At 58.5% G+C, this 25,843-nt stretch overlaps 3 protein-coding genes and 1 long non-coding RNA gene across 7 annotated transcripts in view; 2 read left to right on the top strand and 2 right to left on the bottom strand.

The window, feature by feature from the left end:
- The first annotated feature begins 1,091 nt into the window (after window positions 1–1,091).
- CERS1 (ceramide synthase 1) lies at window positions 1,092–18,572 on the top strand. 2 transcript variants are annotated; one of them, XM_047850545.1, is made up of 7 exons: window positions 1,092–1,340; window positions 3,672–3,831; window positions 8,561–8,741; window positions 10,687–10,848; window positions 11,235–11,382; window positions 11,634–11,743; window positions 18,435–18,572. In XM_047850545.1, exons 1-7 carry the CDS (start codon window positions 1,092–1,094, stop codon window positions 18,475–18,477), a joined length of 1,053 nt encoding a protein of 350 aa, XP_047706501.1. In that variant the 3' UTR covers window positions 18,478–18,572. The 2 variants fall into 2 exon arrangements, with proteins under 2 accessions (XP_047706501.1, XP_047706502.1); XM_047850546.1 differs by lacking the exon at window positions 18,435–18,572 and having other exon boundaries at window positions 10,732–10,848; window positions 11,634–11,953.
- Window positions 15,877–18,577, bottom strand: LOC125160992 (uncharacterized). Of its 2 annotated transcripts, XR_007150428.1 has the most exons (4): window positions 18,119–18,472; window positions 17,808–17,900; window positions 16,800–16,908; window positions 15,877–16,254 (listed from the first exon to the last, which is right to left on the bottom strand). It is a non-coding gene; the product is annotated as an uncharacterized LOC125160992 (long non-coding RNA). The 2 variants fall into 2 exon arrangements; XR_007150427.1 differs by having other exon boundaries at window positions 17,808–18,577.
- A 250-nt stretch (window positions 18,578–18,827) lies between these two features.
- Window positions 18,828–20,631, top strand: GDF1 (growth differentiation factor 1). Its single transcript, XM_047850540.1, has 2 exons — window positions 18,828–19,152; window positions 19,821–20,631. Exons 1-2 carry the CDS (start codon window positions 18,828–18,830, stop codon window positions 20,603–20,605), a joined length of 1,110 nt encoding a protein of 369 aa, XP_047706496.1. The 3' UTR covers window positions 20,606–20,631.
- A 362-nt stretch (window positions 20,632–20,993) lies between these two features.
- Window positions 20,994–25,843, bottom strand: part of UPF1 (UPF1 RNA helicase and ATPase) — a 37,230-nt gene continuing 32,380 nt past the window's right edge. For both annotated transcript variants that reach the window (XM_047850537.1, XM_047850538.1), the window contains exons 21-24: window positions 24,300–24,461; window positions 23,947–24,164; window positions 23,452–23,574; window positions 20,994–22,864 (exon numbers count right to left, since the gene is read on the bottom strand). In XM_047850537.1, coding sequence (XP_047706493.1) covers window positions 23,455–23,574; window positions 23,947–24,164; window positions 24,300–24,461 — 500 coding nt within the window. In that variant the 3' untranslated portion in view covers window positions 20,994–22,864; window positions 23,452–23,454. The remainder of the gene's footprint in view (window positions 22,865–23,451; window positions 23,575–23,946; window positions 24,165–24,299; window positions 24,462–25,843) is intronic.

Genomic DNA, 25,843 nt, shown 5'->3' with positions numbered 1-25,843 from the left:
CCACAGGAGGCTGTGCATGTACAGAGAGGTGACTGAATTCGTAAACATTCAGGGCCAACTGAATGTGTTGCTCAACTGGACGAAGGTTGAAGAGGAGAGACGTGCGCCTCCTCAGTCCTCTCTGTTTTCACCCATGCACCTGAAGGTCAGGTCAGGCCTCCCACAGGGCCCACACTGATTGTTGGTGCTCTACATCTTAAAGGCTTTGGGAAGAGGTCCAACGTGGGAGGGAAAGCAGAACACAGGAATGTGGGAGCCCTGGAGGGTTGTCAGTGTCAGGGAAGGTGATATCCCCAACAGGTGACCTCGATCATGGCCACCGGGGGCTTCAGGCACAGGGCCTGATCAATGGACAGTAGAGTATCACCAGGGGTGTTCCCGATGGAACCAGTAGGCTTGATCCAGCCTCTGAGCCCCAGCACATGAGTGCCCGCTCCCCCTGCCTCCCCTGCAGGCCTGTGTTAAACCTGCTGCAGGGGAGGCCTGCCAGGTACTCAGGGTCATGGATAGCAGCAGGTGGCTCTGAGGCCAGGAATGGTGAAATCCGAGGGAGGGACGGGACAGGGCCGGAGAAGCATGCTGGGGGGCCCTGGAAGGAGAATTATCGGCGAAGGGCGGGTGCTCACCGTGCCCCACATCGCGGACACTGAATGGTGGGGTGGGGGGGCCCAGGGTGGGCACGGGGCACTACGGAGCGGGTACCGGGTCCAGGACCGGCGGGCGCCGGGCAGACTCCGTCCCCCGCTGCTCCGCGCCTCGCTTTCCTCCACTGGAAAATGGGCAGGAGCGCGGGCCCGTCTCCAGGACGCATCGCGTCAACGCCGGGTCTTATTCGCCCTTGGTCGCCGCCGCCGCCGCCTCTGGGAGACAGAGCACCCTTGAGCCCTCAGGGTCTCGGACGCCGCGACAAGCCCCAAGTCCCCTCCGCCCGCGCCCCCTTCGGGGCGGAGCTTGTGCCGGCCCCGCCCCCCAGCCCCAGCGCTCCGGCCGGCGCGCCCCCGGCCCAGCTGCGGCGCGTGACGCGAGGCGCGCGGCTCCGGCGGCCACCGCGGGCGGGCGCAAGCGGCGGCGGCGGCCGACGAGCGGGCGACATGGCGGCAGCCGGGACAGCGGCGGGGACAGCGGGACCCGAGCCCATGCCGAGCTACGCGCAGCTGGTGCAGCGCGGCTGGGGCAGCGCGCTGGCGGCGGCGCGGGGCTGCGCGGACTGCGGCTGGGGGCTGGCGCGCCGCGGCCTGGCCGAGCACGCGCACCTGGCGCCGCCCGAGCTGCTGCTGCTGGCGCTCGGCGCGCTCGGCTGGACGGCGCTGCGCTCGGCGGCCACCGCGCGCCTCTTTCGGGTCAGTGCCACCGAGGGCCGGGACGTGGGGCCGCGGGCTGGAGGGGGGTCGGGGTGTTATCGGGGGCCCGGGCCACGGACCCCGGGCCCTCGCGTGCCCCTTTCTGCCTCTACGGGCCGGGTCACTGGAACGTGGGGCGCCTGCGGCTGGAGGAGCTGGTCCCTTTAGGGCTGAGAGGGGTGGGGGTGGGGTGGATGCGGGGGTGTGGCCGAGCTGTAGGAACGCCGGACCGTGGGGACCCCCACACGGATGGAGTGTTCCGGATGTAGGGGAACCAGGGCAGACTTAGACCCGTCAGTGCCGGACAAGGCGGCCCCGGGCGGTGGGAGAGCCCGGGCCGCCGCGCGCCCTTTTAGGAGGGCCGAACCCGGGATGGAGGAGCGGAGGACGCGGGCGAGGTGGGCTAAGTGCACTGGAGCCGCCTGCGCCTTGCGCCTCGGGGCCATGCGGAGCGCTCTCGGAACCGGAGCGGGGCCCGAGGTCCTTGGGGCGGCGGAGCCGACTTGTCCGCTGCTACCGGGAAGAGGCCGGAGCTACCCGGTCGCTGCCTCGCGCATGTCTGGAGTCAGCGCCACCCTCCGACGTGGGGAGGCAAAGGCGTGGGCTCCCGACCACGCCGGTGGTCGCAGTCTTGGGAGGTGGCACGGCCTGGGTCTCCAGGGCTGGACCGGGCTGCCTCCGAGGGGCTGCGTCCGAATTGCCCAGTTTCTAGCGAGTCTGAGGAGGCTACCGCTCCAGTTGGAGAGTGACCCTGTGGGTGACATTGGCGCCTGGCCTCCCTCCCATCCTTAGGGAGGGGTCGCTGCTAGGAGAGCTGCTGGGAAGGCATTTGGGCCCCTAGCTTGGCTGCGACTCCCCCATGGACCGACTGGGGACACCCCGCCCCAATCTGGCTGGAGGTGGCAGGGGGTGCAGGGACAGAGTGCTCGGCGCCAACAAAGGGGCCTTTCTCTACTGGCTGGGAAGAGGCTGGCTCTTGTTAAGTCAAGGATAGGGTGTTGTTTGGCCGCCACTGTCCCCACCACCGTCCCCGTATCACCCACATGGGGAAGAGACCCCAGCCACCACCCTGCTCCAGGGACGGGAAAGCAGGCACATGTGCCCCTCCACAGGTCAGCCTTGGTCCATATCTGGCTTTGTTGCTCCCCCTATACTTTCCCAATTTCCAGCTGGGAAGTGGGAGATCCAGGAAGTTGAGGGTCAGAGCCCAGGCGGGGCATGTGGTTGGTCTGGGACAACCAGAGTGGAGCCACCTCCCTCCCGGAGGAGCAGGCTTGGCAATGAGGGGGGCTGGTGGCAAGATCGCAAACACCCTCCCTTTTGGAACCCCCGGAGCTACCGTCAGTCCAGGTGGGACGAGCGCAATTCCAGGCTCGCCCTTCCCAAGAAATGGGTGGAGGGGCTGCCCTCTCCTCCAAAGCTCATCTTCTTGGCAGCCGCCTGGTTGCCAGGGGTTACTGAAACTGGCTCCAGCTGTCTCCATGGCAACCGTTGGCGCTCCGGGCCCCCTCCAGCCTCTCCCGGAGGGAAGGGGGCGGGCTTGACCCAGCAGCCCTGGAGCCCCGCCCCCAGGGAGCTTGAGGCCCAGGCTCCTGGACTCCAGGGGATCTGTGCCCCCCTCCTCAATTTCTCCACGCCTCACCACTGCATGACCCCTCTTCCTTCGAGTCCTCCCTGGTGTCTCCCTAGGTCCCTGGGGCTCAGCTCGTGTCTTACCATCTCACTGAACATTCTTTCCTTGCCCTCTCCCCTTTCTCTCTCTGCCCCGTTCCCCCCTCCGTCCCTCCACATTTTCATGCTCTCCCCCAGCTACCCACCCCATCTTCCCCAACCCACTTCTCTCTAGTCTACCCCCAAATTCTGCCTCCGAGGTACCTCCCATAGGGATCATTTGGGCCTCCCACCTCTGTTCTGCCAGATGCCCCCATACTCACCTCCAGGCTCTCTTCACAGGTTTATCTCCACAGTCCCCTTCATATCTTCTCTTTAACCCCCCTCCCTCCTCCCTGTTCTATCCCCAGCGCCCTCTGTGACCCCCAACTCCCCTGGGCTGACCTCATTGGTCTCCCTTGTGTTACACTCACATGTCCCCCTCCTTGCCATCAGGGCTTTCCCTCAGGTCTTCCCTCACCCCCCTCCCCACCCTGCACCGGACAGCTGGGCACTAAGTTTAGCCCTTGGCTGGCACACGTGGGCTCTGGTTACGCTCCAGGCGACTGTGGGTACTGGCCCCGGCCCTCCCCAACACCACCCAGCCTGGAGGGCCCCTGAGCCTGGGTTTCCTGGCCCTGGGCCCCTCGCGCTGATGGCCACCCACCTTCTCACCCGTAGCCCCTGGCCAAGCGGTGTCGCCTCCAGCCTAGAGATGCCGCCAAGATGCCTGAGAGCGCCTGGAAGTTTCTCTTCTACCTGGGTGCCTGGAGCTACAGCGCCTACCTGCTCTTCGGCACCGACTACCCCTTCTTTCACGACCCACCCTCTGTGTTCTACGGTAGGGGCCTTGCCAGATGGAGCAGGGTCGGGGAGGGTTCTGCTCTGCACATGGAAAGGGGTACGTGGGGGAGCCAGACACTCATCACACGTCTCATGCTGGATATCTTCCCCAAGACAAGGCCCCAAGGTAGCCCCAAGACAAGGGTGATCAAAGGGCTTTGGAGACAGGAAAATGCCCTCTCTAGACACTGGTCCTATTAGGGCTCAGGGAGGCACAATGAATGAGGTGAGCCCTTGTGTGGGCCCTGGTGGGCATTCCTGGAACAGCATGTGCAAAGGCCCTGGGGCATGCGTGGGCTTGGTGCATGAGGACAAGAGGAACATAGGAGGAGTTTGAGTTTTCTCCCAAATGAGACGGGTTTGTGGATCATAAAAAGCTTCTGGCTACCATGTGGAGGCAGGAGAGTCTTGGATAAGGAAGAAAGTGGCCCAGTGGGCCTTAGGTGGCTTATGTGGCTTTGGCCAGCTTGGCAGAGACAACAATGGTGTGAAATGGCTGCATCCATTGATTGGGTCAGATAAAAGGGTTGTCAAGGCCTGAGCTTGGTGGGACAGGCAGGAAGGTGACGATAGTGTCCTTTATTGTCAACAGGCAGCCTGTTACAGAAAACCCTGTGACGGGGCTGTCAGGATTTCTCTGTTCCTGTGCTGACCACCCAGGCTGTGTACCAGGGACACACACGGACATGTTTCCGGCCGTGTGACATAAACAGTTTCAGAAGGCTCCTGGTGGCACCAAGCCCCACGCTCCCATCAGAGGGCTGGGCACAGAGCTGCTGTGTTTCGGTGTCCTGGTGACAAGCCTGTCTTGGTGGGACCATGTCACCCACGTGGCCGTTCTTATAAATCCCTAGAGGGCAGGTTTTAGCCGTCATTCAGTTTTCCTTTATGTGAATGAACCACAATGGAACTGTCTCGGTTTCAGGCATGGAGTTTTTTTCTGGCTTTTTCTTACAAATTATGCTGTGATCACATGCTCGCAGGTTAGCTGCTTATTTGCATGTGCGTTTAGTGGGCGCCTACTGTGTACCGGGCACTGTGCTGACACGGCTGTGAGCACAAGAGCTCCCAGCCTTGATGTCTTGTGGTGCCAGTGAAATGTGAAATCTGTGAACAGCCTGATGAGAAAACTTGGGGGAAAGGGGGTGGGGGGAGGGAGAATTTTCTACAGGGATGAGGACGGCCTCACCAAAAGTGACTTTTGAATGGGGACCTGGAGGTGCCTAGAGCAGATCAGAACTGCACTGGCCACTGCGGGATGGGCACACTCCTGGCAGATCAGAGCAGCGAGGAGCCCCCCAAGTCCAGGGGCTGGGATCTGGAGCGGAGGTTGGGGGGGGGGTGGAGGCGGGGGGGGGGGTTCAGGGAGAGCAGGAGCTGGGTTTGGGACACCCAGGAGCTGCTCCCAGAGGCCAGAGAGGGGGAATGTGGTGGGGGTGACCCCAGAGCAGCAGGTGGATGTGAACGTGGAGAGCAGGCTGGCAGTCCGTGAACGGAGCCCGGCCCCTGAGGGCGCGGAGGTGCAGACCGAGTCTGGATGATGAATCGTATTTGTGCCCCCCCACCCCCACCCTGCCTCAGACCTAGAGCTTGAAGCTGGAGGGGGACGCTCACCCATGGTAAAAGTCCTGCCAGCGTGATAGGTGGAAAACTCGGTGTCCTGTTTCCACAGTGAGCTCTGTGCATTGAGGCGCCTCCACGTTCCTTCCTTCTTTTTTTTTTTTTTTATGTTTATTTATTTATTTTGAGAGACAGAGAGGGAGAGCATGAGTGGGGGAGGGGCAGAAAGCGAGACGGAGAGAGAATCCCAAGCAGGCTCCACGCTGTCGGAGCACAGAGCCCAGCACGGGGCTCGATCTCACGAACCTTGAGATCATGACCCTGAGCCGAAATCCAGAGCCCGATGTTTAACTGACTGAGCCATCCAGACGCCCCGACATCCCTTCCTTCTCAAGAGGGACAGAAGCACCCGGCGGCTGTGTGTGTTGGGGGGCCTCCTCTGCCTGCAGCATTCCCACGTGGCCGAGGACAGAATTCGGAGGGAGGGCCCTGCCACAAGTGTGGGTTTTGCTGTCAAGCTCTGGGGAGCCGCCCCCCCCCAGACCTGGCCAAGTGGTGGGAGGAGATCTAATCCATTGATGGGGGAGGGGTGGCTGCATGTTTCGTTATTAGGTAAAATACACGTGACATAAAATTAGCTAAAATTCGCCCGTCACAAGTAATGCACGAGTCCACTCATACAGGGTCCTGGAGTCGCCAGATTCACAAAGACAGGAAGTGGACCGGCGGGTGCCAGGGCTGGGGGAGGGGACGGGGAGCGGGTGTTCAGTGGGGACAGTTTCAGTTTTCCAAGATGAAAAGAGTTCTGGGGATTGGCTGGAGTTTTATAACATGAAAGGAGTTCACACATAACAGTGTGAACATATGAATGCTACTGAACTTAAAAATGGCTCAGATGGCGATGCTTATGTTGCATATGTTTTATCATAGTTTAAACAAATTCACCATTTGGGGGCGCCCAGGTCGCTCAGTCGGTTAAGCTTCCGACTTCGGCTCCTGTCATGATCTCGCGGGTTTGTGGGTTTGAGCCCTACATCGGGACCTCTGCTGTTCAGCACAGAGCCTGCTTCGGATCCTGTGTCCCCCTCTCTCTGCCCCTCCCCTGCTTGCGTGTGCGTGCTCTCTCTCTCTCTCTCTCAAAAATAAACATTTAAAAAAATACAATTTAAAAAGTCACCATTTAAAAAAAATTGTTTTTTTAAAAAAATTTTTTTTAACGTTTTTATTTTTAATTTTTTTTCAACGTTTATTTTTTGGGGGACAGAGAGAGACAGAGCATGAATGGGGGAGGGGCAGAGAGAGAGGGAGACACAGAATCAGAAACAGGCTCCAGGCCCTGAGCCATCAGCCCAGAGCCCGACGCGGGGCTCGAACTCACGGACCGTGAGATCGTGACCTGAGCTGAAGTCGGACGCTCAACCGACTGAGCCACCCAGGCGCCCCCCCCCAAAAAAAAATTTTTTTTTAACGTTTATTTATTTTTGAGACAGAGAGAGACAGAGCATGAACGGGGGAGGGTCAGAGAGAGGGAGACACAGAATCCGAAACAGGTTCCAGGCTCCGAGCTGTCAGCACAGAGCCCGACGCGGGGCTCGAACTCACGAACTGCGAGATCATGACCTGAGCCGAAGTCGGCCGCTCAACCGAATGAGCCACCCAGGCGCCCCCCAAAATTCACCATTTTAAAGTGAACAGTTCAGAGGCATTTAGTGCATTCCCAATCTTGTGCCACCATCACCTCTGTCTAGTTCCAGAACATTTCCATCACGCCAAAAGGAGACCCTGTCCCCATGAGCAGCACTGCCTCCCCGGCCCCTGGCACCCCCGAATCTGCTTTCTGTCTCTACGGAGTCTCCTGTTCTGGACATTTCATACACATGGAATTGTGCGTCACGTGACCTCTTGTGTCTGGCTTCTTTCACTCCGCCTCTTGTTTTTGACGTTCATCCACACGGCCGTGTGTGCCAGCACATCGCTCCTTTCTAGAAACGGCTGAGTGATGTTCCGTCGTGTGGCCAGACCACGTTTTGCTCACCCCCTCACTAGTTGACGGACACTCTGGGTTGCTTCCACCTTTTGGGGATTGTGAACAGTGCTGGTGTGGATGCGCGTGTACACGGAGCCCTGGTTTTAGTTCCCTTGAGTACAAACCAGGAGTGGACTCGCTGGATGACGGAGCTTGTGTGTTCACGGCTGTTGAAGCCGCTATGGGGAGTGGACAGTCGGGAACAGGCTCTGGAAGGTCAGGGGGAGCTGGGGCGGAGCCGGGAGGGAGGCAGCGGTGCCTGGCCCAGGGTCAGGGTGGCGAGGGCAGAGGAAGTGAGCAGAGGTATGGATGGAAGGGGGCCCTGGATGGGGGTCCAAGTGGGTCCCGGGTGCATAAGAGGTCAAGGCACAGACGAAGAATTGTCACCGAGGCGAGGGCACTGAGTATTTTTAGGGGACACCAGGCTTCAGGGGAACATGAGGGTCTGGTTCCAGGTCTCTGAGGCTGGGGGACAGGAGGCCCCGGATGGAGCCCAAGGAGGCCATTTTAGGGAGTGGCCAGAGAACAAGACACAATCCAGAGAAGTCCAGGTCAACGCAGACAGAGCCCTCTTGGGGAGGAAGCAGAGGTGATGGGGAGAGCTGAGGGGCCAGTGTCACCGGGAGGGTGTGAAGCCTGCATATGGGTGGGCACAGGTGCCAGGAGGAATGGGGGTGGCTGCAGGAGCCGGTGAAGGGGAGTCACAACCCACCTGGTGGGACAGTCCGTACTCATGGCGTTGGCAGGTCCGATTTCTGCCTCAGCCGTCCCGCCCAGCATGGCGAGGCAGGGGGCAGCCTCCATCCAGCTGGGATTGGAGAGCCCAGGCCAGGGGCATCGGGGCTGGCTCAGGAGAGCCCGATGAGTAAGAGAAGACAGGAAGGGGGGGCCAAGCCAGAGTTGGAAATCCTGCAAGGGACAGGTTTCAGGGGTAGGAGCACCTTTTTCTATAAATCTAGAGCTGTTCCGAAAAGTAACAGCTATTCGCAAAAAATAACGGGTAGAGAAGGAGAACAGAAAACCGGCGACCAGGACACCTGCAGAAACGGGTGGCATGCCCTGGCTTGTGGAGGACGCACCCCAGCTTGAGGCGTCCTGGAGGCCCTGTAGGTCCCTGCCAACACAGTCCTGCTATCCCCAGACTGGACGTCGGGCATGGCGGTACCACGGGACATCGCAGCCGCCTACCTGCTGCAGGGAAGCTTTTACGGCCATTCCATCTATGCCACGCTGTACATGGACGCCTGGCGCAAGGACTCAGTGGTCATGCTCGTCCACCATGTGGTCACCCTGGTCCTCATCGTCTCCTCCTATGCCTTCCGGTGAGTCCAGGAGCAGGCAGGAGGGCACAGGGCACAGCATGAGCACAGAGAGGAGGCTGGCATGGGGCACAGGCTAATGACTGTAGGGGAAGGGGGCCACGGTGAGTATCCGCGGGGGGAGGGGTGGTTATGAAGAGAGATTCCAGAGGGACGGGGTATAGCAAGTGCAGAGAGCCCCCCACTCTGCTCATCCCCCCATCCATCCCCCTCCAACCCCACGGCAGCCTTGGCCGGGTCACGTAGCAAGTGTTTACTGGCCGCCTGCCACGCACGGGTGTGCGTGGTGCGGCTGTGAACCCGAGAGACCGACCCTGGCATTCTAGAGCCACTGCAGCCAGCACATGTGGCCCCTGAGTGCTTCAGATGTAGCCTATCCGTACTTCAACACGCATAGGTGTAAAATCCCACGCAATTTCAAAGGCAAAGGAGAGTGAATATACGTGGCCAATGCTTTTGCTGTATCAGCCGCATGTTAAGATGACAATATTTTGGATGTACTGAGTTCATTAGCATATAGCATTAAAATTAATTTTTATCTCTTCTTCTTTACTGGTATGTGTGGTTTGTTTTTTGCTTTGTTTTGTTTTTGTTTTTGTTTTTAAACAAGATGGTTTTTTTTTTTAAATTTTTTTTTTTCAACGTTTATTTATTTTTGGGACAGAGAGAGACAGAGCATGAACGGGGGAGGGGCAGAGAGAGAGGGAGACACAGAATCGGAAACAGGCTCCAGGCCCTGAGCCATCAGCCCAGAGCCCGACGTGGGGCTCGAACTCCCGGACCGCGAGATCGTGACCTGGCTGAAGTCGGACGCTTAACCGACTGTGCCACCCAGGCGCCCCTGTTTTTGTTTTTTTTTAATGTGGCTGCTACAGAATGTCAAATAACAGACGGTTCATGTCCTGTTCCTATTGGACTAGCTGATCTAGCTACACTCTCCAGTACGGCAGCTGCTGGCCACTCGGGACTATTTCAACTTTAATTACACGGAAGTAAAGTCGTATATTCTGTTCAGCCACACCAGCCACATTTCCGCTGCTCAGTGGTCACATGTGGCTGATGGCTCTCGTATTAGACAAGGCAGGTTTAGAACATGCCTATCATTTTAGAAAATTCTATCAGCACTGCTGTAGAGCAGAATCCGATGATAAAACCCAAGCAAACAAATGAGAAAAGAACTCAAGAGTTTGTTTAAAAGTGATACCTGTGAAGAAAAATCAAGTCCGGAGATCAGGGCCACAGGGGTGGTGAGGTACAGATGGGTGGCTGGGTGACAGGTGAGCCAAGACTGAAGGGAGGTGAAGGAAGGCTCCACGAACACCGGGGAGGTACATGTTAGGGGATGGTGACAGCATGTGCAAAGGGCCTGCGGCACACGAGCTGTCAAGAGGGCAGAGTGAAAGAGCCCAAGCCACACCAGGCTGAATTCAGGCCCAGTGGCCCAAGCAGCTGTAAGGTGGAATGCTGGGGAGGGATAGTGGGACTGCCTTCAGGCTCCTTCAGAGCCTAGTGCCGACTTGGCCTTTCCTGGGCAGGTCTGCAGCTTGCAGCAGTGTTCAGGTTAAACAAACAAAAAACCTAGGAGTGTTAGCATGGCAGTGATGTTTAAGGTGAGGGAAAAACTTGTGGGGGATCTGGATACAAAATGGCCCAGGCCACTGAGGGTCAGGGGTCCCAGAGATGAGGAGGGACAGACAACTTCCAGGGAGGCTCTTAGGTCACCTGGGGACAGTGAGACAGGGAGGGTGCAGATGGGGCTGCCGAGGGGCAGGTACAGCTTGGGTGCTGCCACTGACCTGGCCAGTGGCAGGAATGGGCAAGTCACGTGGGCCAGGGAGGACCGCTTCAAAGGGGCCTACAGGAAGCTTGGGGCGCAGCCTTGCTGCAGGGCAAGGGTCCCCAGTGTAACCCGCTCTCCCCTGTCCCACTCCCCCCCCCCCCCCCACAGGTACCACAATGTGGGCATCCTCGTGCTCTTCCTGCATGACATTAGCGACGTGCAGCTGGAATTTACCAAGCTCAATGTCTACTTCAAGTCTCGCGGAGGCTCCCACCACAGGCTCCACGCGCTGGCCTCCGACCTGGGCTGCCTCAGCTTCTGCCTCAGCTGGTGAGTGGGGGGGGGGGGGGCAGGGAAGGAGGCGGAGCTGGTGGGAAGGGGCGGGGCACTCGGGAGGAGGTGGGGCTTGTGGGAAGGGGTGAGGCCAAGCGGGGAAGGAGGTGGGGCTGGTGAGGTGGGCAGGGCCTCCCGGATGGGAGAGCCACGGAGGGGGTGCTGGGGGGGGGGGGGGGGACGGAAGCAGGGCAGAATCAGGATTGGGCCGGAAAGGACAGAGCGGGAAAGGAGACGGATGGGCAGGGGTGGGCGAGGAGACAGGGGTGGGTAGGGATGTGCAGGGACAGGTGATGAGTCCAGATGGGACGGCACAGGGGCCGAGTGGGGCAACCCTCCCCCTCTCCCAGACAGCTTCCCCCACCCACCCCTCCCCGCTGCAGGTTCTGGTTCCGCCTCTACTGGTTCCCGCTCAAGGTTCTGTACGCCACGTGTCACTGCAGCCTGCGCTCAGCGCCTGACATCCCCTTCTACTTCTTCTTCAATGCGCTCCTTCTGTTGCTCACCCTCATGAACCTCTACTGGTTCCTGGTGAGTCGGAGCCCCCAGCTCCTTGTCCACCGGCTGCTCCTCAGTTGCTAGTCCTGTCCTGGTCCCCCGGCCCCAAGCAGTGGTCCAGGCACAGGCCGTTCTCGGGCACACCCGGGGCGGGGCGTATTCGGCAGCAGGAACGGCGGCGGCGCGTGCGCTGGGCTGGTGGCCCCGGAGCGCGCGGCCTCTAGGAGGGCAGCAGGATCAGGGCAGAAGTGGCTTTTTCTCACCGGTGCCTCCCCCTCCCACAGTACATCGTGGCCTTTGCTGCCAAGGTGCTGACGGGCCAGGTACGCGAACTGAAGGACGTCCGGGAATACGACGCGGCAGAGGCCCAGAGCCCCAAGGCCAGCAAAGCTGAGTGAGTGTGGAGGGGCCGCCGCCCCAGTTCATTCCTTTAGCCACGTCCGTCCGGCCCCGCGCTCTGTGGGCCGGCCCCGGAGACAAGGCAGCGGATGATGTCGCCACGCCACGGACGCTGCATCCAAAAGAGCCTGCATCCAAGAGAGACTGTAATAAAGGCATGGATGATGTAGCAACAGAGTTAGATGCTGCAAGGACAGACGGGAAGTGCGTAGACAGGTGTGGGGGTGGGGGCGGACTGGCGAAAGGCAAGAATCGGGGTAGGAGCGGTGAGGCCAAGCTGAGGAGCTGGTCCAGTGGGTGAGCAACCATTAGCCAGGCCAGAGAGTGACCTCTAAGCAGGTGGCAGTGGAGGTGGGGATGCCGGGGTGCCGTGGTGGCCCAGAGAGCCCCCACTCTGTCCATGTTGACTCTTCCCGGCCTTGAGGTCCAGCAGGGCAGCCCAGTGGTCAGCCAAGCAGGAGGTAAGGCTGGGGGCTCAGGCCCTAGGAGTCCTAGGGAAGGAGGAAAAAGGGGGGTCCTCATCAAGCATCATGGAGGTAGGCCCCCAGGACTCACCAGCCCCAGGTTATAAGCCAGATGGTGTTCAAAGCCCCTAGCCTGGAGGGGCCCCAGGAGTGAATGGAGGCAGGTTTGGGTGGCCAGCAGAGTCTAGGGTGCACGGCGCCCCGGAGACAACACGAGGAGGGTTTGAGCAGCAGCGAGGTCGGAGGCTCCCGACGACTCACAAGGCACTGAGCCAGTGGCCCCTGTGACTTGGCTGCTGGAGGCCTCATCAGTGAACGACCTGGGAAAGGTGGTTTCAGGGAAGCAGTGGGCTCAGAGCTCGATGAGATAGGTCAGAACGGGCAGTGAGGAGGGTGAGAGAAGCAGAGATTTAAAACATCTCCTTGGAGTTCAGAGGCAGGGGAGCAGAGAACTGGAGGATTAGCAGAGCGGAGAGCTGAATCAGAGGAGGGCTCTGTGGCTGGTTCGCATGAATAAAAGCACTTTGCACCCTCAAAGCAGGAGACTACAAGTGGGGGCTGCTAAGGCCAAAAAGCTGGCACCCAGGGCAGAGAGGGACCAGACAGGTGAGCAGGGGTCACAGACATGAGAGGCTGGGCAGCAGGTGTGGTCTCCCCAGCTGGGTTGTGTGTGGGCCTGTTGGCCAAGGTGACTGATCATCACGAGGCCGTCACTGTCATCGGGGCATGTGGGCACAGGGGCCATAGTGGGAGGAGGAGAGTGATCAGATCCCAACTGTGCTGTTTTAGGCGAAACAAATAAAAAGAAACAAAGACAATCCAAGACTTCAGGGCTGTGTGCACTGGCAGAGGGGGATTAAGAGTCTAGTTTGGGGGATGTTAGATCGTCCGATGTCCAGGGAACATGAATTGGCCATTCCATAAAGACTTCAGTGAGGTCTCGCCGAAGAGTCTGACCAACCCTCAGAGGCTTCCAGAGAAAGCAAAGGCTAAAGAGAACTCCAGGGGTGGGAGAGGGGAGCACCTGCTTGGCCAAAACTAAAAACCCGAAAGATCTTCCTGCTGTAAACCAGTGAACTCCTGGTGGAGATGTCCTTGCAATGCAGAGCCCAAGGCAAAGAGCAGGCCAGACCACCCAGCCCTGCTCAGTGCTGCCCCCTCCTCTGTCTGCCCTGAGAATGCCCAGCCAGAATGTGCGTTGAGGAGCTGGCACCTGGCCAGCATTTCCAGTAGGATGAAATTACAAACTCCGTGCACAAATGGCAGGGCATACCAGGGAACACGCTGCCACGATTGACCCCATGGGCATCACCGGCAGAAGAACCAAGTTCCCCAAGGTTGGCTAGAGTTAGCTCAGTTGGGTATAAAATGGAATGGGATAAAAAGCAAGGAGCGTGTGGAACGTGCTACAGAAAAGTGGTCAGGACGCCTCCAAACCATCAGGTCATGGAAAACAAGGAGGCTGAGGAACTGTCCCAGGTCAGAGGAGACTAAGAAGACACGGTGACTGAATGCAGTGTGGGATCATGGACCAGAAAAAGGACATCCGTGGAAAAACTGGCAAAATCCAAATAAGGCCTACACTTAGTTCACAGCGCTGTCCCAGCCTTGGTTTCCTAGTGTGACAAATACACTGTGGAGGTGTAAGATGGTAACATTGAGGGAGGCTGGGTGAGGGCTACACCCGAGCTCCCCGTACTGTCTTTGCAACGTCTCTGCCAATCTACAATTATCCGAAAATAGAAATCTTACTAAGAAAAACAAAAGGCGTGAAAAACCATCACAAATGACGTTGGATGTCATTTTACGTTGCCGGGGCCCTCGTAACAAAGTGCCACACGTTGGGGGAGCTTTAAAACAACAGAAATTTATCCCTCACGGTCCTGGAGACCAGAAGTCTGAAATTGCCAGCCGGGCCGTGCTCCCTCTGACGTCTCTAGCAGAGGATCCTTCCTTGTCTCTTCCAGCTTCTGGGGATTCCAGGTGTTTCTCCGCATCACCCCAATCTCCATTTTCTGTCTTCGCATGACCTTCTCCTCTCTGGCTCTTCTCTCTTGTAAGGACACTTGTCCTTGGATTTAGGGCCCACCCTAAAGCCAGGATGAGGTCATCCCAGATCCCTTCACTTACAACCGCAGAGACCTTCTTTTCCAAATAAAGTCACATTCACAGGTGCCAGAGATTAGGATGTGGACGTACCTTTTTGGGGACCACTCCTCGCCCTGCTGTGCATGTTAAGACTCGTACAATTAGATACAGCTGAAGAGAGAATCGCTAACTGAAAAGCTGTGAACGAGTGGCCCAGAAGACACTGAAAACAGTTGGAAAATATGACAGCTGGAATTCTAAGAATCGCCTGGGCTAGCTGAGTTCTCACAGGAGAACAGAGAGAGACCGTACGAGAAGATGTAACGTGGAGCATTTTCCAGATGTAAAGATGTAAATCATAAAGAGGACGAGTAAAAAGACATCCAGGCCCCAAACACACCGCGGTGAAAAATGCAAAACAGCCCCAGAAAAGATGGCCAATGAACCGTAACACTAACAGCAGCGAGGGACGCTGGGCAACCGTGGAGAAAACTAGCATGTCAAGTCCTGAAGCAACTGGGAATTTCACACGAATTTTTTTTTTTTTTGAGAGAGAGAGAGCATGCGCACGCTCATGAGTGGGGGAGGGGCAGAAGGAGAGGGAGAATCTCAAGCAGGCTCCGCCCTGTCAGCGCAGAGCCCAACGTGGGGCTCGATCCCACGAACCATGAGATGATAACCTGGACCGACATCAAGAGTCGGGCGCTTAACTGACTGAGCCACCCAGGTGCCCCCTTCATACACAATTTTGACAGCATTTGCTCGAGGACGCCTGGCTGGCTCAGCCAGTGGAGCACAAGACTCTTGACCTCAGGGTCATGAGTTTGAGCCCCTCGTTGAATATAGAGTTTACTTTTAAAAATGAATAAAATCTTTAAGTAAAAACAATTACTCCAGAGATAGGACACCCACAAGAACGAAACCTATGAAAATGTACCGTCCATAGATCTCGATGGGTATATTTCAGAAAACAGAAACACTCTCCCAAGAGGCAGATCAGCAGATGAAATGATACATACCTGGGTGAAAAATTTTAAATGCCTAATTTGATATTTAAAGAGAGTGAGGGGCGCCTGGGTGGCTCAGTCGGTTGAGCAACCGACTTCGGCTCAGGTCATGATCTCACGGTTTGTGAGTTCGAGCCCCACATCGGGCTCTGTGCTGACAGCCCAGAGCCTGGAGCCTGCTTCCCATTCTGTGTCTCCCTTGCTCTCTGCCCCTCCCCCACTCATGCTGTGTGTCTGTCTCAGAAATAAATAAATGTAAAAAAAAAAAAAATTAAAAAAGAAAGAAAGAAAGTGAGACCTGATGTAGTAAATATCAAAATGGGGTTGGGGCCTTTGCACTTGGCAGGAGGGTGGGGTCTACCGTTAGCAGATAGTAAATACTTCTGTTAATGCTATTGGGGCATAGAGGGCAGCCCGGAAAAAAAAAAAAAAAACAACAACCAGGTACAACAAAATAAATGCAAAAAAGAAGGTTAGTGAGAGCAGGATAAGTGATGCAAAAGAAGAAGGTAGAATCCCAAATATCACGCATCCAAATACGCATACGCATGAAATAATCATAATGGTTGCAAGACTTTTTTTTTCCTTCAATATCCACCTCTGTACTGGTTAAAAGGCTTCAAGTCCAGAGTACGTGAAAGTTGCGAGTAAAAGGATGGGACAAGAAATTCAGGCGGCATTCTTGATCTGGAACGTTCCACGGTGTACAACCCAGAATCTCCACTTGAGGGGACTGAGGGAAGTGGTCTGGGCTCACAAGCCGCCCAGAAGCAGGGTGAACAGATGTCCTTTTGAAGCACAGGGCATTTCTCACAACTGACCAAACCCAGCCCCCGGGGGAAATCTCAAGCGCTCAGAACCAGGATCGTGCAGGCTTCATAGGCAAAAATGCAGTGAGGTTTGAGAACAGCAAGGAATGACGACGGGGACCACTTTTAATTCGGGAGCTGCAAAAACAAAACGTGCCAGCGAGGTAGCACCACCCCCTTCCTCACTGTGCTCGGCCTCATTCTCTCTCTCTTCTCACCTCTTCCCCCTCCCAGAACCCCTGGTCATCTGGCAGACCACCATCGGGGACTTACACAGCTCAAGTGCCCCCCACCCAGCCCCTCAGTCTGAAGCCCCCATCATCGCCTCAGGCTCCGCCCAGATCAGCAGCCATGGGGGGGGGCCCTCCTCACCCCACACTCGTGCCCCACGGTACCCACCACCATTTCCCTGCTGGCCTTCCCCCCGCTCCCAGGCCCCTTTCATTTCATTCACCCCAACTTCCAAGTTACTCTCCCAGCTCACGGTGCCCCTCTGTGCACCAATCTCCGTCTCCAGGTCTGCTTGACATCCCTAGCATCTTTGAAAACATCCGGAAACAGCACATATTCCCACCCCAAACATCCTCTCCGGAATAGTTTTTCCGTTGCTATTGGTTGAAGGAAACTCAGGGTGAAGACCTGGCCAAGCCCTAGGGAGTTCCCTCACTCCCTCTCTTCCTTACCTCTGAGGAAACATCCAGAATCCACCCGAGACGCTGCCTGCCCTCATTCATCACCCTCCAGCTTCCGCCCTTGTTCTGATTCTTTTTTCCCCATAGTGGTGCAATGAACCTGAAAAGCATAAATCTGACATCATAGAGAAGCCACACATCCCCCCCAAAATACTGACACTAGTTTTGAGGGGGAGGGGTGCTTGGAAGCTTGTACAGAAAAATAGACCGGCATCATTGGGAAAGTTCTGATAAAAAGGCACGTGTCAGGGTACCCATCCTTGAAGGTATTAAACATAATGTATAGAAACCGAGACAGAGCTGAGTCCGTAAATAGAATAGACTCTAGTCCTAAAGATCACTGGGAGGCAGGAGCTGTCAGAATATTTGGTAACCATCTGGAGAAGAGCAAACCTTCGTGGGATCTCGAATCAGCCCGAGGGCAAACTCCCCACGGATCAGATATCGTGGCCAAGCAGAGGCTGTGAAATGAAACCAGAGCCTGAAAGGGAGATTGTGTCGTCTAGCAGTTGAACTACGAGAACAGTCCAGAAGCTGGGAACCCCACCTCTGCTCTGCTCAGGGAGCCAGCAGGCAAAGCCAGAAGAGCAAGGGCAGATGGGAGGCCCACATAGGGCTCATCTATAAACTCACAGATCAAGGGCCCCTGCCGGTTGCAGAGTGAGAAAGAGAGAGAGCCAACCACGGGAAAGGGGGCAGGGGGATGGGATGCGTGCTCCCAGGAAGGGAATCCAGTGGGTCTAGCCCAAGGGAAGAATGGATCGAAGTGACTGAGTTCATGTCCAGTGTAGATCCTTACATGAAAGGGTCTGTGAGCTAGATCGCTCTGCAAAGTGAGGGGATGGCGATACCCCTGTAGGCTAGTATCTGTGAGACACCAGCGAGACTTGTGTAAAGCACTACACAGAAACAAGACCCCGAGGCCGAGTCGCAGGAGCGGCTCAGGCACACTGTGAGTTTTCTATTCTTTCTGATGTCTGGATCCTGAGAATATATTACCAGCTCAAGAAACTTGATACATCTGTATGTAAACCAGAAGGTGGAATCCACTTCTGCGGAGACAGACCATGTGCAAGGACAGGAAGGGCTCGCCTAAGTGGGAAAAGGAATAGGCAATACCATGACCATTAAGCCACAGTAAGATGCGGTTTCCGCACCAGCAGGCACTGGCAAAGGCACCAAGGAGCAGGGGCAGAAACCCTTGTTGAATCTGGTAAGATGGTCGTGGGCAGACCCCCAGTGCCCAGGTCCCCTCCCAGTCGGAACCCCAGAGACCTGCCACTGATACAGGCAGGGGAAATGGAATTTACAGAGAGCAGTGGGGCACATGGGAGCGATTTCAGCGTTGCGTTTTTGGAAAATTAAGGTGCAGAAGACGGAAGTCAGGCGGAGGGCTTTTACTTCCCAGCGGCCGGGCTGTGGATGGCTCAGGAGGGAGGAGAGAGGAGGGTTTACGCCATGCCCAGTGGGCGGAAGGCAAGGTCTTCTGGCCCTGTGGGAAGGGAAGAAGGACCCAGGTGAGCCCTCGCCGGGTAGGAAAAAGAAGTGGAGGGCAAGACAGTCGGGACAGGGCAGTATGTGGGGCATGGGGCCCGGGGCTAACCGCGGCCCGGTTCTGGCCTCTAGGAAGCCGCTGAGGAATGGCCTGGTGAGAGACAAGCGCTTCTGAACTCCTCCACCGCCTTCGCATCCCTTAGGACCCAGCCCCGCTCGACCACGCGCCCCCCTCCAGGGACCGACTACGCCCCTCCCTCGGGACTCTGGCTCCGTCCAGCTCCGCCCCACCTGGGCCCTGGTCACCTCCCCCTGGACCCCTGCCCGGCACCCCCGAGACCCCGCCCCCGGGGTCTACCTTCGTCGGGCTTCAGAACCGCGGCCACGTCCCCCGGGACCCTGACCCCGCCCAGCCCCAGACCTCTGTCCTGGCCCTTCCAGGGACCTCGGCCCCGCCCCCCAGCCCGCCGGTCGGGGGAGTCAGGAGGCCCCTGAGCACTCGTCCGGCCGCCGCCAGCGAGGAAGATGCCATCGCCGTGCCGCCGTCCTGGCCGCCGCGTCCTTTTCCTCCTCCTGGCCCTGCTGCTGCCCTCGCCGCCCCCAGCCCGCGCCCCAGCGCCGCCGGGCCCCGCCGCCACCCTGCTCCAGGCTCTCGGGCTGCCTGACGCGCACCGGGGCGCACCCACGCCCCGGCCCGTACCCCCCGTCATGTGGCGCCTCTTCCGCCACCGGGACCCCCAGGAGGCCAGGGTGGGCCCTCGGCGGACGCCCCAGGGAACCACCCTGAGACCGTGCCACATGGAGGAACTGGGGGTCGCCGGAAACATCGTGCGCCACATCTGGGACCGCGGTAAGTGGGGCCTGCGTTGGGGGCGTGTGTCCGGGAGGCCGAGACTCCTCTGTGCGCCCTGCCACGAGCCTCCAGCGCCGCGTGGGGGAGGCCAGAGCACCGCCGAGTGTCCCCACTCGTCCGGTCCAGCCCACGAGCAATCTGGGCCTCCTCACTCCATCCGCTCTTCCCCCGTGGACACCTGCGGGCACCGGTTGGAGTTGTCCCAAGGCCAGGCTCCCTTGCACCCGGCAAGGCCCCCAGCTTGCAGCCGAAGCCCTGCCCCCACCTCCCCCACCCCACCCCCACCCCCGCTGCTTCACACCATTTGATGCCTTTCCCGGAGATACCACCTCTCCAGCATCGCTTCCCCACGAGCCCCCAGGCATCCGTTCGTCTCTTCCCCTGCCTGGGGTTGGCGGGCAGGCTGCCCTGCGCTGCGCAGGACTTCTTCCCTGCAAACGATGCCCTGCCCCCACTCCATCGCCCCCACCCCCCACCCCCCACCCGCGCCACTTCACACCATTTGACGCCGCCTTTAGAAGGCAGTTTGGCGCCCCTCTTCCCCAGGCGCTCACCTTTCCCCCACCCGCAGACACCGCTCCCCCCCCCCCCCCAGGCCCCCTGAGGGCAGGCTGGGCAGGGCGCTGGGGTGCAGCGCGAGCCGAGCTCTCTCCCTGCCATCCCAGGTGCGCCCACCCGGCCCCCGGAGCCCGCCTGGGCTTCGGGGCAGTGCCCTGAGTGGACCGTCGTCTTCGATTTGTCAGCCGTGGAACCTGCCGAGCGCCCGAGCAGGGCCCGCCTGGAGATGCGCTTTGCGGCGGCGGCCGCGGAGGAGCCGGCCGGCTGGGAGCTGAGCGTGACTCAGGCGGCCGAAGGCGCGGTCGCTGGGCCCGTGCTGCTCCGCCAGGTGGTGCCCACCCTGACGGTCCCGGTGCGCGCCGAGCTGCTGGGCGCCGCCTGGGCCCACAATGCCTCGGCGCCTCGCAGCCTCCGCCTGGCGCTGGCGCTGCGCCCCCGGGCCCCCGCCGCCTGCGCGCACCTGGCCGAGGCCTCGCTGCTGCTGGTGACGCTTGACCCGCGCCTGTGCCACCCACTGGCCCGGCCGCGGCGCGAAGCCGAGCCCTCAGTGGGAGGCAGCCCTGGAGGCGCGTGTCGCACGAGGCGGCTCTACGTGAGCTTCCGCGAGGTGGGCTGGCACCGATGGGTCATTGCGCCGCGCGGCTTCCTGGCCAACTACTGCCAGGGCCAGTGCTCGCTGCCCGCAGCGCTGTCCGGACCCGGGGGGACGCCCCCGCTCAACCACGCCGTGCTGCGCGCGCTCATGCACGCGGCCGCCCCTGGTGCCGCCGGTCTGCCCTGCTGCGTGCCTGCGCGTCTGTCGCCCATCTCTGTGCTCTTCTTTGACAACAGCGACAATGTGGTACTGCGGCACTACGAGGACATGGTGGTGGATGAGTGTGGCTGTCGCTGACGGAGCCAGGCAGGGGCCCAACAATAAACACTGCGTGGTCCGCTTCCCTGTCTCCGGTCTGGTCACCTGAGGGCGGGAAAGGAAGCAGCCACCATCCATCACCACCCACTGCCAGGGCTTGGGAGTGTCCCACAGTGATGCCACCTGCCCAGCCCTCCTAGAGCTGGGTTCCTAGAACCCCATCTCTAGGCGGCCTGACATCTAACATGCCTAAGAGCCTGGGAACTGCCCACTGCACCGAGGTCACCCCCTAGTCCCTGCTGTGCACATCGGGCCATTCTCAGCTTTGCCATCCAGGTGACCCCAAGGCTCCCAACCAGCCAGGTCCCCAGACCAAGTGCTCTGCCGTCTCCCTGCAGTTGATCTGTCCCGGTGTGAACACAAGAGCTGTTAATTAAGATTTTATTGGTGACAATAGAGCTTAAAACAAATTGACCAGAAATCAAAAGTTACATTGCCTTGGTACATATGCTCCTTGATTTGGAAAACTCAGAATTAACTGCTGCTATGAAGGTGAAGAACAAAGCAAACAGCACAAAGCAGAGGCAAGGCATTCCAAGGGAACAGAACAGGGCAGGTGGGTGGGCGGGTGGGTGGGCACAGGTGTTGCCCACTGGGTGTGTCGCACAAGGGGTCATAGCGGAAACCTATCCAAACTCTATGCCTCTATGTGGCCTATCAAAAGAAGGGGGAAACCGAAAGCCCTACAGCAATGGTAATAAATAAGAGGCCTTGCCAGAAGGAAGGTGGCCTGTGTGTCCCCGTCTCCCACGTACAAGCTGGCATCTGGAGGCTTTGAGATCAGGGCCAGTGTTCGCCTCACAGGGACGGGGAAGCCGGGGGGGGGGGGGGGGGGGGGGGGCAGGGTCACCAGGGCCTGGATAGGCAGGGAATGGTCCCCAAATAGGTGGTTGCCAGGGAGACAGTACTACCCCACCGTGGTGCGCAAGGAGCTGGGGGTGGCTCTCCCAGCTACAGTAACTTCTTGTGTTGTGGCCCAAGCCCCTTCGGCACAGAACCAACCTCTTTCTGATACATGTTCCTTCCCCCCCCCCCCAAAAAGCAGAAGAAATCACTCCACCCCATCACACCTGTGCCCACAGGCAGAGGGGCTCCCAACTCGGAGGGTGGGGTAGAAAACAAGGTGAGTGGGGCACTCAGCGTGTCTAACCAGCCACGGGGACCGTGGGTGCCTCCCTGGGGATGGGTCCTCTTGGCTGCTGCTGTCTTCCATCAAATCCTCAGGAAGGACCCTAGGGAAGAAGCCGCTGGCCAGAGAATAGCCACCTCCCCACCCTCTGGCCTCACAGCCAGTCCTGCCCAAGGCCCCTCCCAGGGTGGGTGGCTGGGGCGCGAGTCCACCGCGTGTAGGAAGCACTTTGCTTCTCAGAGTCCAGCGGAGACTGGGGCTGCCTGGCCCGGGACGAGACGGTGCTCTCTCACCGCCCTGACGTGCAGGGAGAAGCCGCTGGAAGCTAAAACTGAAAACAAAAATCCTCCTCGCGATCCCGTCACAGGTGCTGATCCTAATCTTGAGATGTGTTGGCTTGTTTAAACTTCGTTCCTGGAAGCTTCTCACATCTTCCAGGTCCACCACTAAGATTTGAGAGACAAACTCAGGAAAGTATGTTTTTCAGTACTCCTTTGAAAGAATCTTTAAAAAACAAACAGAAAAACCCAAAACACCGTGTTTTCTTTAAATGAAACCCTCTTAGAACACAGGCAGCGTGACCAGGGCAGTTTCAGAGCTGGTGTGGACAGAACCCACACCTCCTCGGGGCTCTCCCGGCATGGCTGCCCCGGCAAGGAGCCTGCTCGGCACAGAAATGCGAAGTTTTTCCTGCTAAAACGTAGTCCCCTTTCAATAAAACAGAAACAGAAAGAAAAGAACAGAGGAAAGGGCTACTCTGAGATGAGGGTCTTCCTCCCTCCGCCCTGGTCGCAGACCCAGGTGTGGACGTGGCGAGCGCTGGGCCTCCTTGGCGAGCGGGGCTGGCAGGGCTCGCTGGCGGGCGGTCCTCCGTGGCCGCCCGCCTCCCGCTCTCCCTTCTCCTTCTCCTCGCCGCCGCGGGCCAGCAGTGGGCGCTCGCTCTGTCTCGGGCTCCTCTCTCCCTCGGGTGCTCCTCTCCCTCTCCTGTTGCTCACAGTGGTGCTTCAGTTTTAGCAGTGGAAAACAGGTATCCATTTATTTTTATTTTTTATTACCCAGAATAAGATGCTGATGGACTAAGCCACATAGCTTAGCTCTTCCGCCGCCACCTGTGGGGAGGGAGGAAGGCAAGGGGCCATCAGAGAAGGCAGAGCCCCACACAGCTGGGCAGCTAGAAGGTGCGGGGCTCTTCCCCCCACTTCCCTTTGCACCCGTGAAATGGAACCTCAGAAGCTGCGTGCCCAGGCTAGTGACTCCCCACCCAGAGAGAAGGAAGCCGAGAGTTTAAGGGGCCTCCTCTGTCAGCGGCACCAGCACCCCACCTCCCCAGCACACGCACGGATAGGGGACCAGGCCCATGCTCGCCCAGCTCTGGTCACGCCACAGTCAGGGGAACCATAGGACAGGGCTTTTAAGGAACCTGGAAGGCCCTCCTGCAGAGGTGCCCCTCCGCCAGGACTCCCACATCCAGCCCTTCCTTGCTGAGCTCGAGGACTCTCTCAGGAGGGACTATGATGCAGAGAGGTGTATACGAAGCTCCCATCCTCCCACTGCCATGAGCAGATGTACAGGGAGTGAAAATGACAGTTCAAAGGACAAGCTGGCCTCTGGGGGTCTTGAGAGCCCTCCCACACATTTCCCAAATCTCCCATCAAATCCAGTTACTGGTGACGACCTCCTGCAGGGATCAGCTTGCCTTCTAGTACTGGGACAGCCCTGTCACTCCGCCGTGCTGGTACGCCCGCTCCCCTTGGTACGTGGAGTCTTGCGACAGCGCCACATCAATCTGTGACTTAAACTCATCGCCAAGGTAACTGTCCTGAAAAACAAAGTTGGGGAAATAAGCACCCGAGCAGAGGATGTGCTAAAATCCTTGCAGCCTCAAGAACCTGCTCCATGTCTAGCCCCTCACCAGCCCCAGAGAAGGATCCGGGCAACTCGCTTCTGAAGCCTAAGCGGCACAGGACCCACACTGGTTACCTTTTCACAGAACACAGGTAACCCAGACCACCACTTAAGACAAGATCGGAGAGGTAATGTTCCAGACCCCACAGTACCCCCTGCCAAGGGTAGGATACGTAGGAGGCCATCCTTCGGAGAGGCGTGCTCAGGCCGCTAGGGGGCAGCGTGTGAGGTCTGCACATGGGGAGGGCTCCTTCCGACTGTCCTGACTTCTCTGCTGCTGGCTCACCTGGGACAGCTCGGGCTGGGAGAGGCCGGGCTGGCTCATCTGGGAGGGCTGGCTCATGGAGATGTAGCCCTGTGTCAGGGCGCCCTGGGAGAAGGGCTGTGATGCCACATCCTGGCTGGCCTGGCTGTTGGGGAGATTCGTCTGGCTGGGTCCAGGGAGCCCAAAGCGGTTCTTCTGGCGCCCCCCACGACCAGTCTTGCCTTTTGGGGTACCCCGGCCTGAAAGACAGCAGTCCAGGGTTCCTTGAAGGAGGTCTGCACCTGACAGACCGGCCCAACCGCTCAAAGCCCAGATGTGAACAAACTCCGACACCAATGCGCTTTGTCCTCGGTGCTGCTGCCTGGCGCGCTCACCTGCGGCTGGCCCGTTGGCTTGTCCAAAATACCCTGGTGGTGGCATGGGTGGCATGACCAGGTTGAAAGGGATGGGAATGTTCATGGCAGCCACGTGGCTGGGTCCCGCACTGATCATGCCGATCTGGTCGTGGGTCTGGAAGTACATGTTTGAGGGCCGGCCTGCAAGACACAAGGTAGACAGCAGGTGTCACTTGCCATATCCAAACGAGCCTACTGCCTGGCCCCCAAATGGCAGTGGGAATGGTCGAAATGTCCGTCTTGTCCTGTCACTGCTCTGACTGCCACAGCGTTTCTTCGTGCAGTCCTGTAACGAGGCCACCTGATACAGAATCTCACAACCCCCACTCTCGATAGCCTCCCTGGGGATAGCCTCCCTGGGGCTGGCTCCTGGGAACAAGCTTTTCTCTCACGGGATTTGGAGAATCAATGGCCTACAAGCATCCAAACTACACTTCACTTCCAACTGGGGGGAAAAAAAGAAAGAGTCCTTCGTAGGGCAAACTTTTTATTCGTATTACACGCACCCCCGTCTCCACCACTCCACCGAAAACAAGAAAACACCCAAGCTGACAGACTAGTGGATCCTACGAAGGCAAAGGCCCCCCCGGTACCCCCAAGGCTAGGGATGTCCCAATCTGCACAGAGCTGCCCTAGGGGCTGGGGAGCCAAAGTGAGCTGCTGAGGCACGAGAGGGTGACCTTCTGGTCTGCCCCCAAGGGTCGAGAGCCTCAGCTGGGCCCACAGTGCGCTCAAGGACGAAGGATGGGCCCAGAGTACCCTCAACTACACGACAACTCACTGGATGTGCCAATGAGATTTGTCACCTGAACCCAGCAAGCAGAGTAACAGGCAAGCGAGGAAAGGGGGCTCGCCCGCTTCACACAAGACCAGCTACTAGGGCATACCTGGCCCCAGGATGGCCAGTGAGTACATGAGGGGACGAGGCTCAATGTAAAATGCGGGCATGTGGCCCCAAGCACCTGGGCGAGGCTGTCACCTTCTGTAGAGACTGGTGCAGGGAAGCGTCCCAGGAAGCAGGGACCTGGGGAATGAATGGGAACGATCTAGACACTGGCTCCAGCAAGAGGAGGTACTCCATGCAGCAAGAGTTAAGGCTCAGCCTTAGGACACAGAGACCCCACACAGGAGAGCAGTCTGAGAAAACAAGCAGAAACTTGGGGAAGGCAGTGAAACCAGAACCAAGACCGTGGGGGGCCTGGAGGCGCTGCAGGAGTGCCCCTCCCGCTGAGAAGGTGAGCAAACGGCGGGGTGGGTGGGGAGCGCTGCGGCCTGCGGCATGGGAGCAAACGGGCAGCGCTACAGTATTTGCCTGGAGACCTCGACAAGGCAGAGCTATGGTATTTAAAAAACACTTTGTACTTAGAAACTGACAAAGACCAATTCTTTGATTTCAGGCAAGGGAAAGCAAGGAACTCTCTTCATCGGGCAGGTTTCTGTGGACTGAGGTTTGGGAGATCACCCCAGGAGTGACCAAGCCAAAAGGTGCAGGCGTGGGAATGATCAACATCCACAGGGCAGTG

The sequence above is a fragment of the Prionailurus viverrinus genome, chromosome A2 (assembly GCF_022837055.1).
Source record: "Prionailurus viverrinus isolate Anna chromosome A2, UM_Priviv_1.0, whole genome shotgun sequence".
Lineage (NCBI taxonomy): Eukaryota > Metazoa > Chordata > Mammalia > Carnivora > Felidae > Prionailurus > Prionailurus viverrinus.
This window is presented reverse-complemented; position numbering and strand designations above follow the sequence as displayed.

What these genes read in the sequence shown, in the direction of transcription:
- CERS1 (XM_047850545.1), top strand. Translation starts at nt 1,092, where the DNA reads ATGGCGGCAGCCGGGACAGCGGCGGGGACAGCGGGACCCGAGCCCATG. An exon ending in CTCAGCTTCTGCCTCAGCTG is followed by an intron (nt 10,849 to 11,234) that starts GTGAGTGGGGGG and finishes TCCCCGCTGCAG; the next exon opens with GTTCTGGTTCCGCCTCTACT. An exon ending in TGAACCTCTACTGGTTCCTG is followed by an intron (nt 11,383 to 11,633) that starts GTGAGTCGGAGC and finishes CCCCTCCCACAG; the next exon opens with TACATCGTGGCCTTTGCTGC.
- GDF1 (XM_047850540.1), top strand. Translation starts at nt 18,828, where the DNA reads ATGCCATCGCCGTGCCGCCGTCCTGGCCGCCGCGTCCTTTTCCTCCTC. An exon ending in GCGCCACATCTGGGACCGCG is followed by an intron (nt 19,153 to 19,820) that starts GTAAGTGGGGCC and finishes CTGCCATCCCAG; the next exon opens with GTGCGCCCACCCGGCCCCCG.